At 43.9% G+C, this 14399-nt stretch overlaps 1 protein-coding gene across 5 annotated transcripts; it reads right to left on the bottom strand.

Moving 5' to 3' along the window:
• Positions 1–2467: 2467 nt before the first annotated feature.
• Positions 2468–13155, bottom strand: LOC121450507 (chromatin target of PRMT1). Of its 5 annotated transcripts, none has more exons than XM_041655460.1 (6): positions 13016–13155; positions 11244–11325; positions 9828–9981; positions 6495–6681; positions 5523–5660; positions 2468–3622 (listed from the first exon to the last, which is right to left on the bottom strand). In XM_041655460.1, exons 2-6 carry the CDS (start codon positions 11306–11308, stop codon positions 3417–3419), a joined length of 750 nt encoding a protein of 249 aa, XP_041511394.1. In that variant the 5' UTR covers positions 11309–11325; positions 13016–13155; the 3' UTR covers positions 2468–3416. The 5 variants fall into 5 exon arrangements, with proteins under 5 accessions (XP_041511394.1, XP_041511392.1, XP_041511393.1 ...); XM_041655458.1 differs by having other exon boundaries at positions 6495–6684; XM_041655459.1 differs by lacking the exon at positions 13016–13155 and adding an exon at positions 12635–12837 and having other exon boundaries at positions 6495–6684.
• Positions 13156–14399: the final 1244 nt, after the last annotated feature.

Consider the following 14399-nt stretch of genomic DNA (forward strand, 5'->3'; position numbering starts at 1 on the left):
GTCCTGAGTTCAATTCCCAGCAACCACATGGTGGCTCACAACCATCTGTAATGAGGTCTGGTGCCCTCTTCTGGCCTGCAGACATACACATAGACAGAATATTGTATACATAATAAATAAATAAACATTTAAAAAAAAAGTTAAATAAGCTCACTAAATGTTATTTCTGTATTTCTAGATGCTGTTGATACTCAGCAGTACAAAGTCCTCATTGGTAACCGGGAATGGATGATTAGAAATGGTCTTGTCATAAGTAAAAAAAAAAAAAAAGAACTAGTTTTACCACCAGGCAGCAGTGGTGGTACATGCCTTTAGTCCTTCATTCCCAGGATCAGAGGCAGGCAGATCTCTGGGTTCGAGCCAGCCTGGTCTAGAGTGAGTTCCAGAACAGCCAGGGCTACACAGTGAAGCCCCATCTCAAAAAACAAAACAAAAATCAAATCTCAAAATACAAAACAGACCATCACACATCTGGATGTGGATTCCTAGTTAATAGTGTTGTGCATGGGATGAGGTATGGGACCAGAATCCAGAGTTCTCATGACAATGTTTGCAAAGGTTATCTGAGGCAATGAAAATGAGGCTTGAGCTGGGTAGTGGTGACACACACTTAGCTCTTGGGAGGCTGAGTTCAAGGCCAGTCTGGCCTAGACAAGAGTTCCAGGGCAGCCAGGACTGTTACAGAGAAACCCTGTCTCGAAGGAAAAAAAAGAAAATTTGACTCTTGGATAATGGGAAAGCTGGGGCTTCATTCAGCTGAGCAGGAAGAGGAGATAGAGGCCAAGTGTGGCCCTCTCCAGATCCCAGGCATTTTAGGGCCCTTGCCTTCTTAGCCCTGCCTCTTGTACTCTCAGAGCCAGTGTGACTGCTGCTTGGTTGCCAGAAAATAGGCATTAGTGCTAAAAGTCCCAAGACACCCAAGGATAGGAGGTACTTTAGGGCTCTTACCATAGTGACTGGGTAGCTAGGGTTTTGTCCCTGTTGCCCCATCTCCCACAGGACTGTGATATTTGAATGGGGGCAGTGCTTCAGCTGTTGTGGCTAACAACCATCTGTAACTTTAGTTCTGGGTGATTTGATAGCTTACTTCTGACCTTACTGTAACAGGCACACATGGTGGACACATATACAAAGACAAAACACACAAATCTCTCAGGCACACATATGGCTCCAAGATACTTAATTTGCTCTAACTGCACGCTTACTGCCTCATCTTATAATTTTTGACACATAGCCCAGACTCGACCCAACTTGTATGTAAGCCTCTTGCCTCAGTTCCAGAGTGCTGGGATTACAAAGGATCCTTTTGCCCTATCTTTAAGCTAACTTTCTTCAGCTTCAAATTTCAGTAAAGCTTCCACTGATCAAATCTTCCGCCTAGGCTCGCAGTGCACTTGTGACACAATGAGGCCTTGTTTGATTCTGGAAGGCAAGTCGTCAGTAGATGGCGGCTCAGGAGTCAGGCTCGCTCTGGCCCGGCTGGGGCATGACCATGAGGGCGGCAGAGGCAGAAACAAACCTTAGGAGAGACCTCCCCCGCAGCTGTATGCAGCAGGTGGGGCTAAAGGGCCTATGGCTGGTAGAGGAATTGAACCTCTTCATGAGGTAGGAGTGATAGGGGTAGAAAGGGGGCCTAGAGTCATTTTCCTTTGCTGAGATCTACCCCCAAGTACCAGCCTCCTACACACCAAAGTCCTTGCCTGGCCCCTCAGACTCTCCAGAGACCTCAAGCAAGTAAGGATTCAAGGTAGAGGAGTATGTTCAGTACGCCCTTCCTGGCTCTTAAAACATCTTTTTTCTCAAACAGAAAAAAGAAACAGTACCATGGGGGCTGGAGAGATGGCTCAACGGTTAAGAGCACTGAATGCTCTTCCAGAGGACCCGGGTTCAATTCCCAGCACCCACATGGCAGCTCACAACTGCCTGTAGCTTCAGCTCCCTGGAAGCTGAACCTTTACATCAATGCACATAAAATAAAGTTCAAATAAATTAAAAAAAAAAAAGAAACGGCCATGCACCAATACAGCAGTACTTTCTAGGTGGGTAATCCTTTCCAAAGGCTTAATCAAAAGAAAGCAAAAGTTTTACTGCCCTCACCCTGGATTATTTTTTGTTTTGTTTTTCAAGACCGGGTTTCTCTGTAGCTTTGGTGCCTGGCCTGGAACTCATTTTGTGGACCAGACTGGCTTCGAACTCAGAGATCTGCCTGCCTTTGCCTCCTGAGAGCTGGGATTGATTAAAGGCATGCGCCACCACCGCCCGGCTTTCTTTGTGTAGCCCTGGCTGTACTGGAACTCACAGAAACCTGCCTGCCTCTCCTGAGATTAAATGCATTCAACACCACTGAGGGTCCCACCCCCAGAATTTTAACACGAGAATTTTCAACTATAAAAGGTACATTAATACACCACAAAAATTGGTTATATGGCCATTTTAAGGAACTCAAAAAATAAACAGAAAGCTTGAGTTGAATTTGAGAGAACAATTTGTTATAATGAACCAGAAATACAAGATTCCACTGAAACTGAACAGCTGACAAAACATAGTTGAAATTAAACCTTCAAGAGGGTCAAATAAAGGCAGTTATGTGGATTAGACCAAGATTGGTTCTGGACATAGGTAACTGCATTTCAGTATTCCCAGCAGTTAGTTTGTAAACAGTCTCCCACCCTTGTATCTTCTGCCACATCAAATGGCTTCTATACTAAATGTGTACAGGTCTCTTGGACATGACACAAAGCCAAAAAAACTTAAAAATCTTATTTTAGGGTGGAAACTGTACATATCCACCTCAGAAAAGTCAGCTGCCACATATGCAATGTCAATGAGCAAACCCAGTGCTACCTCGTGTAAGCCTTTCCTGGCCCAGCAGCAGGAGCAGCATCTCCAAATGACCACTTCACCATCAACCTAGCAGACACACACCTTTATAGAGTTTTAGCTACGACCAGAAAGCTTTTAAGGAAGATGTAGAATTCTATCCCAGAGCCCACTGGCTCCTTCTGGGAACTTTTTCTGGGATTATAAAGATGAACAGAAGAAATATTAAAATGACAGCGTACATGGCAGGTGAAGCAGACTGGAAAAAAGTTCTACTCACAAAGCCAACGCATTCCTGTTGAAATAGAAGTCTGGGTGACTGGATAAACAACAAAACAAACTCAACCAAATCAAAGGAAAATAGGGTTTCATGTAACACAGTATCAAAAAGTAGACGGAACAGACTAAATGCCCCATCTGGTAGCAGGCAAGTCCACAACCTATTGTGATAGGTCCTTCCAGCATCAATCAGATTTCTTCTCATGTTTTCTCAAGGTTTTTTTGTTTTTGTTTTTTTTGTTTTTGTTTTTTTTTTTTTTTTTTATATAGATGTGGTGACTTTAACAAGAGTCTAACAGTGGGTAGGCAGGCAGGCTTCAATCATTCGTTTCAGGATCTGCCTGTGCCATGTAGGCATCCAACTCCGCATCCAGGTGTCCTTTAGTTTTTGACATGTACGCATCCAGTTGGTTGTCCAGCTGCTCCTTGGTCAATACAGGGCGAGTGAGGGCACCTCTCCCTCGGCCACGGCCACGGCCTCGGCCTCCAAAGCCCCCTCTTCCCCGACCTATCATACCCCGACCTGGCCAAATCGAAAAAGAAAAAAAAAATAAAGAAGATAGTTACACATAGGTTTGATGGTTCCTAGAAAAAGTGCCCCGTTATACTTTGGGGGCCTAGCTGAGATGAGCTCAGGGTAAAGAGGAGAAGTATGGAAAAACAAAAAACACACTGGGTAGAAAGCAATACATGGAAAGCACACACAATGAGTCCCTCTTATGTATTCATCTTTAAATGCTACTAAAAGAAAAAAAAAATCTGCCCCTCCCACTCTGAGACAGGGTCTTGCCATGCAGACCAGCTAGCCTTATTTTAAACTTGCACTTCTGGGCAGGAGTGTAGCTCAGTCGGTAGGGTGCTTGTCTAGTATGGACGAAGCCCTGGGTTTAATCCTCAGCACCACATAACGAACACCTGTAATTCTAGCATCTGGGAGGCAAAAGCAGGAGAATCATAAATTCAAGGCCAGTCAGGGCTACAGGAGACCCTGTCTCAAAAACAAGAGCCTCCCAGTTGCTGGGATTATAGGCGTGTATAATTAGCTGAAAAAAATTAAACAACATTAGCAAAGATTCCTAAGACAAAGGAACCACCAAAAGTTTGGAACTTACTAAGTTCATAATTAAAATACATTAAATTAAAATATATAATCCTAGTTAGTTAGGAGGCAGTAAAAAGGGCACAGAGAATCCAGGGTATTCACAGTATTCTTCTGTATCACCTCATCTGTTATTCTAGAGAAAAAACTTAGCTGCTACTTCTCTGACTGGTCACCTTAGGACAACTATTATCTGAGAAATAATTTCAATTCAGTAACCTAACACTCAGCTTTCTCAAAATCGACTAGTCTTTCCTAACCTCTGAAATCTCTCTCAGAAACCATGTCATGACAATCTGGAAACTGTCTTGGAAATCTGGAAATCCTGAAACCCATACAAGTTCATACTTCATTCAATAAGCCAAGTGACACAGAATGGCCGAGAAAGAAATACACCCTTGTTATCAAATGTCCTAAGTTATTCTTCAGCACCATCAATGTTGTGGATTATGAAGACCTATCCCACACTTTAGAAAGAACAAGAACAATTATCTATAGAGATTACTAGAGTAAGTTGTTCAATCCATCAACAGGTAGGTGTTGGGAGTTTCTTGTTAAACTCTTAAGCCAGAAAACCTCCCATGAAATTTGGTACTGACACCACCGTCATTAAACTCTTCTGATTTGGTCCATGATCTCACAAGACAAGAATCAAGGCACCAAGGTAAGATTACTAACAACAGCCAGCTGGCTAACTGGTAGAAACACATCTTTCAGCATCGATCAGGAAAACTTTGTTTGGTTCTTCATAAATCCTACATAAATCCTTGGTTTCAGTGCCAACAACAGGTGGCAGGTCTCATCCCATTACCACACAGCACTGTTGGACTGGATCTGGAGTCTCATGCAGACTAAGCATAGAGCTACATCCTTCACCTCCCTCTTACTTTGTTTCTAGGGGTGTAAGATTGAACCCAGCCAGTAAGTGTTCACTGTGCTTCACCTCAGTTCCACTTCATCTATCTCCGTTAAACTGGCTTTGGCCTATAGAATGGGTGTGTAATGGTGGTGGTGGTGGCAACAACAGGTAGATACAGAAAAAGGAAAAATTCCAAGCCAGTCACTGCATCATTTTAATAAACAATTTAAATTTCTAAAAACCTGGAGAATGCTAAAATGTGGCTCTGGAAAATGTATCTGACTGTTAATCCTAACAGACCTTTGCATTATCAGCATGTTAATTTAGAAAACAAGCCAGATTTAAAACAACAAACAAGACAAACAAACAAGCCTGCCTGACTTGAAGCTGTGCAGAAAGGTGGCTCTGAGTTTTGAAGGGAGGAAAATAAGGGGAGCTACTCTCTGAAGTTGGTAGCTGACTAACCTCTACCACCGATTCCGCCTCGACCCATAGCTCCACGCCCTAGGCCCCCTCTCCCAGGACCTCCACGACCTCGAACACCACCTCTTCTTAAGCCCATTCGGGGAGCTACGGCTCGTCCACCTCGGAGCAGGTTTTGACCTTGGAGAGGAGGCATACAATGTATATGCAGGTAAATCCAAGAGAGACAAAGTAGATTCTAACCAAAGGAAGGCGGTGAGGGTTAAATAGTAATAATTAGTTAATGTTTAGTCTGGGTGGGGCAAACTGCACAGTGTGTGTGAGCAGATTAAGCAGTTTATTCAATTTAGTAATTCTGATCATAGCCATCTTTGGGGAAAAAAAGCTGGGACTTAAGTTCATGAATTTAAGAAGCTGACATCAGATGCCTGGCATTATGGTAGATTTAAAAATAAACGTTAATTCCTGTTTTCAATATATTCTTGAGGGGTAAGAACTTTACAAAGGGAACATGGTAACATGTCCCAAGAGAATGATACAGATAGGTAGACACTATGGATCAAACTGTCCCCTTTCTTCCAGATTAATAGTTTTTCGCTTCAGGAAGGCAGTCAGTTAGTCATGACACAGGTCAAAAGACCCATACTTTTTTTCTTGGTATTGAGGATATTCAACCCAGGGCCTCGCACATGCTAACCACACATTTCTTAAGATTTATTTCCAGAACTTGAATGTGCTTTGATTCAAGCAGCAGCAGGTGTTTTCAAATGGAATGGAGATGATATGAATTACCTGTTGCTATGCAGGTCATAGCCTCTCACCATTGTACATTATCAGAAAAGGAATGATATCGATAAAACACATGCAGCATACTAAAAATGTGATTTCAAAAGTTATTAATTAGATTAATACAAATTTAGGATTAAAGATGCTAAACAAATATGACCATAAGCAGCTCAAGAGAAAGGGGAAGAGGATAGAATCCAACCACTATCAGCTACACACAACACTGACCTCGGAGAGACATCCCGCCCCTAAGCAGAGTTCTGGTGGCACGTCCCCCACGTAGTCCTCCTCCTCGGGGCAAGCCTCTTTGGATTATGGGTAGGCCTCTTCCTCCAATTGCTCCCCTGGCCAGGGCACCTATGGGTCGGCCTAAACGTGCCTGGATGTTACTCTTACCCAGGCGCTGCTTTAAGCTCTTCTGGAAAAAAAGGTGTTAGAGGATTGAGATCAAAAAAAAGCAATTCAGTGGGATTAGGCAGTTTAAAGTATAGGGACAAAAGAGGCAAGTGAGGCACCTGGTGTGGAGGGTATAAGCCTGTTGTGAGTAACATAGAATCCCAAACAAAAAAGACCTATTTACCTCAAAATATGGATAAAGTAGAATTCTGATCCAGAAAAAAGCTCTAGAAGTTCTAGCATGGTGTACAACACTGGCATCAGCGCAGACAACCTTACTAAAATGACTACTCAAGTCACACAGCAGTAGCTGCAAACCTGATGCTTCTTAGCCACAGGTTGACAATCACGTGTCTTCATCCATACCTGCCCAAGAACTACACTGTTTGGAAATGCTTACTCACACACCACTGGAAGTGCATCACATTCTGGTAAACTTAAATTACAAGTTCACTTGAATTCTTGAGACTTAAGGACAAGATTGGCTTCTCAGTCAAAGAGGCCAGTGTGTTCCAGTTTTCCTTTGAGTATCTATCGCCAGACGATCCTTTTTATTTTATTTTTTTTTTACCTTAAGATGCAAATAAACAAACAAACAAAATCAACAATCCTCTCATTTCTTAAAAATCTGTAAATTCCACATTTCCCATTGCCAACAGTTTTCTTAAGCCAGAAGAATGGCCTTGAACACACAATCCAAATGTATCTTCATAGAGAGTCAGTTAAATTCATGTTAAAACAAGTAATCTATTAACCACAAAGGACCACACAGAGAATAAGTACATACTAGATATATTAATTTTCAATAATTAGTTTCTCCAAAGGCTCTGAAGATCACATCTCAGATAGATTTCTTCAAAGGAAAAGGAGACAATACAGCTTCGAATAAAACCAAGACTAGCATTCTGGTCTTCCATAAAGCCAGTCAATATTAATGAAAATGGTCTTCTTGCACACAATCCACTTCTGTCACACACTAATGGCACAGACAAATACAAATGCCTGTGCATATACACTTTCCCTCAATTAAGAGCTCTGCAAAAGATGCTGAAACATTAGCTTTCAGACACAAAATCTTAAAATGCTTCCAATTAGAGGAGAAAGGCTCTTATCATTAGGCACTTAGCACAGGCAGGCGAAAGCGACCTCAAGGGCCTGTCTTGTTACTCCCCCAATTACCACAGTAATTATTTTTTGTGGTGCGTGGGCATGAAATTCATATACTTTACCACTGAACTGTACCTCCAGACACTAGCACACAGCTATGAAGTAACAACTGCATTCTCATGTTCAATTACTGAGTATACTCGTTCTCCTGAACAGTAGAGCGGGGAGTCCGTCTCCATCCTCAGTCTCTACCCATCCTGGACACTCATAGAATACTCATAGCACTACTCCGTTTTTACTCCAGAGCTGTGCTGCATAATAAAGTAGCTACTAACCACACATACACATATATACATATACATATATATACTTAAATTAAAAAAACAATTTAGTGTTTGATCTGGGTGTGGTGGGTGGCATACACCTTTAATCCCAGTATTCTGGAGGTACAAGTAGTTACATTTCTGTGAGTCTGAGACCACCCTGGTCTACATATAGAGTTCAGGCTAGTAGTAGCTACATATTGAGACACTAGCCTCAAAAGCACACCAAACAATAACAAAAACCAAAAACTAAACAAAATTTGGGTTGGCCTTGAACTCATAATGCCTCTAAATTCTGAGATAACCACTGTATACCCTTCATCTGGCCTTAACATAAGTAGAAGAAAAAAAGCCCCTCCATTGCACGAGCCACACTGCAAGTTCTTCACAGGACATAGGGCTACTGAACAGATTCAGAGCGTCCCACCAATGCTGATGCTCATGTTTGTTGCTGCTTTAGAGATTAGCCTGTTGAAAGGACCTGGCACAGCATTATCAGAGATGTCATAAATTTTATTTATTCTTTGAAAATGGTGGGCCTATGGCTTATTGCTCTCCTGAGTCACGGATGAACCTAACCACTCCATGGCTGAAAGGTAGACAAAGCAGAAAGCCTTGCTTATTTTCAGTCAGTGAGCCCAAAGGTTCAGAGTGAGGGGTGGGTGTTATAAGTGCTGATTCTATGCACAGCCATGCAGTGCTACCAGTTAAAGTCCTTACAGTTGCATGGCACCGCCCTCTGGACGCCCAGCCACAGCTTGGACATATCCTTCCACAGCCACTCTCCGGACTTGCATATAAAGTCTACGAATAATAAAGAGCAGGATTTATTTCAGGCCTGAACAGGATTACCTCGTACTGGAAATGTGAAAGAGAACTAACATTTGATCATCCTGTATGCTTGTTCTACTGTGATGTAAAAACACTGAAAACCTTAGACCCAGGCCGTTCAGACTCTGCACTAGGAAGACTAAGATTATTCTAGCTTGGAAATCATTTTATATATAGCTAAGCAACTAAAACAAAGTTATTCTCCTGTTTTTTTTTTTTTTTTTTTTTTTTGGTTTTTTGAGACAGGGTTTCTCTGTGGCTTTGGAGCCTGTCCTGGCAGTAGCTCTTGTAGACCAGGCTGGTCTCGAACTCACAGAGATCCGCCTGCCTCTGCCTCCCGAGTGCTGGGATTATTCTCCTGTTTTTTGGGAAGTGGTGAGAACTCAATCAGGGGGGACCTTGTGCTTGCTAGGAAAGTGCTCTACCAATGAACAACACTCCCAGACTAAATAAAAGTTCTTTGTAGAAAAAGATTAAAAAAAAATTCTATTTCAAGAGCAAGGATCAGAAAACAATCAATTAATTCTCACTGATAAACCTACAGAGGTGTCAAAACTCCCGAAGGGAAAAAAGTACTAAAAAGTTACTTAAGCCGGGTGGTGGTGGCACAGACCTTTAATCCCAGCACTCAGGAAGCAGAGGCAGATGCATCTCTGAGTTCAAGGCCAGCCTGATCTACAGAGTGAATACTAGACAGCCAGGGATACACTGAGAAACGCTGTCCCGAAAAGAAAAGACAACAAAACCAAAAAAAGTTACTTAATTGGTACCTGCCCAAACTGGAATTCTTTGAGCATTTGTTCAGAGAAGTTTCAGCTTTTGCCTGAGCCATCTTCTAATCATCCATTATATCCTGACAGCCTTGGTGGACTGCCTGACAGACTGCCAAAACACATTCTCTCACCTGCTTAAGTTTTAATGCTGCCTGGACAGAGGGTCTATTCTCCATCTGCTGGGCCAGTCTTCTGTTTCTGGCACTGGCTAGCTGCTGCTGCTGCTGCATCGAAGCCCGAATATTCACTGGCATCGGCTGTTTGTTCTTCAGCATATTAGTAAAGCTTCAAGGTCGAACAAAATGGGTGTTTAAATAAAAGCTTTATTATAAAACACTTATTGGCATTTTCATGGCTTGCTAGACCAGGAGCTCCAGATCCCACGAACTTTAAAGTGGCACATTTGGATCAAGGTGGATGTGGGTTAAAGACTCCTCTGTTTCCACAAACTTGCAAGAACCAGAAATTCAGAATGCAGTCAAGTGCAGCACAATTAAAAGTGATAACAAGGGCTCAGATAACAGCTCTTAGAGAAGTGGAAAGTATGAAAAACACGCATTAAGCAAGTATGATGACAAGAGACAGAGATGCAGTTACAAAGACAAACAAAATGCCTACACCTTTGGAGAGGGAAGGGTTCATTCTAAGGACAAACAGGAGGAAAAACCACCTTTAAAGTCCACTGAAATAGTACAGACAAATTATGTAAATTTATTATATTCTAACATGTTACTTAGTAACACACGAACAGAGGTAATTAACGTATCACATCTTAAAATATGAGCAGAGAAGTACATTTGCTTTAGAAGCAAAAACAGACATTAAATGTCTTGGAACTTCTAGCAACAACATGATAAAATGGTGAACGACACCAAATAAATGAAACTCTCAGAAACAAAAACTGCCTTTAAATAAATAAATTTTTCTCAGTCTTCAAATAATCACTTTTTCTAACTCAGTACTTCTGAGAAATTTAAATTAATGCAACCACTTAAGAGCCTATGAGGACATTCTATCATTTCTGTTAAGTTTTATGGAAGAAAACACACGGCTGTCAAAAGAATTCAAAACAAAACAAACTAAAAAGCAGAATGGAAAGAAAGTGAAATGGAGCAAAGCAAGTGCCTCTTACAAGGCCCAAGAATGACATTCAGGGGCCTTTGGACATAGTTACGGCTTGCTACCTGCCTCTTACAGGCCAGACACAACATTGCTGGTCTTGGACTAGGCAGCAAGCCTACTGCAGCCAGGATACACCGTATCACCATGCTGCACCACCTGTATCAGTGTTTAAAAAAAGAGCAGTGTGAGGAGTCCTTCAAAAAAATATATCCCACCAGGTAAATAGTTCAGACAGCTTATCTACTGATAAGGGGTTTTGAAACAACCGCCCAATTTGTTTTGTGTACCACATTAGATGCAATTAAGAACAGAAGTCTGAAGCCTTCTGTTATTTAGCTTACAACTGGTTTTTGTTATTGGACCCCAGGGCCAACTTAAGTACTGTTTCCTTAGGAAGGAGCTGAAGTTGCTGTTGGCTGCCTCACCGCTCGTTTAGAGACATCTTGGTGGTGCTTTTTAGCACGACTTTCGGCGCCGACTGAGCAGCCATCTTCAAATCCCGAGAATCTACAAAGGACAATATGCATAATGAATAAATTAAATCAGAATAATCAAGATCTTGTTTTCTTTATTTCCTTTTTTTTCTTTTGGCTTTTTTTTTTGAGACGGGGCTCCTTTGTGTAGCATTGGTCGTCCTGGAACTCGACCAGTAGACCAGCTACTTCTGCACCCAAGTGATTAAAAGGCCTGAGCCCAGCTGATTACAGTCTCCTGAAGAACAAGGCATAAACCACGGAAAGGCTGGCCTATATTACAAACTCTTGAAGATCATATTAAAATTCATTTTAAGAAGCCGGGCGGTGGTGGCGCACGCCTTTAATCCCAGCACTCGGGAGGCAGAGGCAGGCGGATCTCTGTGAGTTCGAGACCAGCCTGGTCTACAAGAGCTAGTTCCAGGACAGGCTCCAAAACCACAGAGAAACCCTGTCTCGAAAAACCAAAAAAAAAAAAAAATTCATTTTAAGAACTTAAGTTTACATTACAAGTCTGTCAATTTATTAAAATGTCAAAGCCCCAGTATGGACAATGTCTGCCAAAGCCTCCAAAATGGCAGAATCAGATGTAGACAAGGCCTAGGAGCTTGGCTTTCACTCTTCTTTTCATCCTAGACTGATTTAGCCAAGGAATATTAAAGAAAAAGACCCCACACCAAACTTAATTTACCTTAATGCCTGGATTTGGACCAATTAAACTATAATCTGGCCACGAGGGCTGGGGAACAGCAACTGGGGTTGGAGGGAGAGCTACCTAGGTGCATCTTAGGTGTCTATAGAAAACTGAAAGACATGGATCAGGAAGCGTGCAGGAGCCGGGAATTTAACACAGCTCAGCGTGCAGGGATTGTCTAGCACTAATGAAGCCCTAAATTCAATTCCCATCTGAGACAGGGGAAGGGTGAGGTCATTGTGGATTACACTTGACACTGAGGCACGAACTCTCTCTCACATAGACAAATCAAAAGGAACAAATGCCTGATTTCAAAACCGATTTTCAACTCCGAATGCAAGTGGAGTTCTAGTAAGATACGGCAGGGTAAAGTCAGAAAAGGTTTACTTCGGGTATTCAACCTGAGAGCTCTCTGAAAAGCACGCCACAGAATCTAACTGTAGCCAGACCTGATGGCCAAGCTCAGGGCTAGCCTGAGTTACTTGAGAGGTCCTGCCTCAAACTAAAGGTTTTTTTTAAAATAAATAAAAATAAGAGGTTGGGGACGTTAACTCGGAGCGCTTGTCTAGCCAAAGCAGGGTTTGGGGGTCCCATTTCGGTGCCGCAAAACCAAACACCTAGAGCGGCCGCTAAATCCCGTAGTCCTTACATTTATTTAACCTTCCATCCCATTCTCAAAGCCTCTCAAGACGCCACTGGTCAGTTGCTTATTTCCGTTGTTACCCCTACCCACCACCACCACCACTCTGGGGGGGGGCTGGGGCTCCGGCGTGGGCGCTCGTCTAGATAAGCAAGGCTCGGGACCGAAAACCCCGAACCAAACCACCGGAACCATACAGGACCAGCGGGGCCAACACCGCCGACGCCGCCGGCCCGCTCGCCCGCTCGCCGCGGTTCCGGCTCAGCCCCCGCCTCCCGGCTCCGCCCCCTCCCCGGCCTGCGCGCCCCGCGGCTCGGTCCACACCTGCCGCCCGCGCCGCCCGGCCCGCTGCCCGCGCCGCCCCGCCTCGGCTTCCCCGCAGAAACTCACCGAAGGAGACGGACGCCAGCGCTCCTCCCGGGGCTGCCACCACGGCTGCGGCGGGCGGGCCGAGGGCCGGCCGAAGCTGAGCTGATGGGGCCCGCTCGGGTCAACTAGCTGGGCGGTTGGGTTAGATGCTTAAACGGTATGACGCGAGGCTCACTCCTTGCGGCTGGGTACTTAGTCGGCCGCTCCTCCCGCTCGTCAGGCCTGCCCTTTCCTTCCCTTCGTATGTGTCACCAAGGCCGGCGCCGCCAACTCCCGCTTGGTGCCCAAAACAAAATGGCTGCCAGGCATTAGTGCAGCGTGACTGGCTAAAATGGCGTCGACGCACTTGCGTCATTGCGCGCGCAAGCAGGGGCGTGGTAGGTGCTTTGGCCGGCGCCGGAATCGCAGGCGAATCCCCAGGGACCTCGGCGAAGGTTCCTGCAGTTAGGTGTGGTGCTCCGCCCGTTGGGCAGTGGTCGGTGGCCTTAATCGCTAGGGTACCTAATAAATTACCTTCTGGACGAGTTTACGCCCCACTTTGAGGGGTTTTCAGATTTCAAAGAGCAGTTTAGGTTTGATTGGAAGCAATGTTTGTATTGTTATCCCCAATCCCTAAACTCTAAAAGGTAACTCTAAAGTCTTTATTAAAACCTCAGAGCCTGGGTGATTTGCTCTGGCCCTCTACTCATCCCTATTTGTGGTGTGTGGTTTTGGTTCTTTGAAACAGGGTTTGTCCATGCTATCTTTGAACTCACAAAGATCTGCCTGCCTCAGGTTCCCAAGTGCTGGGATTAAAGGGTGTGCCACCATGCCAGGCAATATGTTTTGTTTTTATTGTTGCTTTTTTGTTTTTGTTTTTAGAGACAGTGTGTAGCCTTGGCGCTCCTGAAACTAGCTATGTAGATCAGGCTGACATCGAACTGAACTCAAAGATCCTCCTGCCTCTGCCTTCCTAGGGCTAGGATTATTGGCGTGGACAACCAGCTCTTCCGTGTCCTTTTATATGGGCTGCCATTAGAAGCTGTGGCTAGTTTTCAGGTGGGTCTTCTCATCTTGAATTATCCAATAAAGCATATCATCTGTCACAGGTGTGCCTAGCCCTGTTTTAGTTTTATTCCAGAAGTATTTAGTTTTAGTTGATTCCAGAAGTAGTCAGGTTGACAACTAGGATTAGCCCATTATACAGGATGTTTTACTGTGGAGCCCTGGCTGGCCTTGAACTCTCAGAGATCCTCTTGCTTCTGCCTCAGAGGGCTGGGATTAAAGGTGTACTTCACCATGCCCTAATTCAAGCCACCCCACCCCCCAATCCACGAACCCATTGAGCTAAATCCCCCTCACTCAGTCCCTGTGTTCAGAACTGTAAATGGCTGTAAAGGCTGACTTTGATGTATTTTCCTTTTTC

The sequence above is a fragment of the Microtus oregoni genome, unplaced genomic scaffold (genome assembly GCF_018167655.1).
Source record: "Microtus oregoni isolate MIOR12 unplaced genomic scaffold, Mior012 000007F_ref0000211, whole genome shotgun sequence".
Taxonomy (NCBI): domain Eukaryota; kingdom Metazoa; phylum Chordata; class Mammalia; order Rodentia; family Cricetidae; genus Microtus; species Microtus oregoni.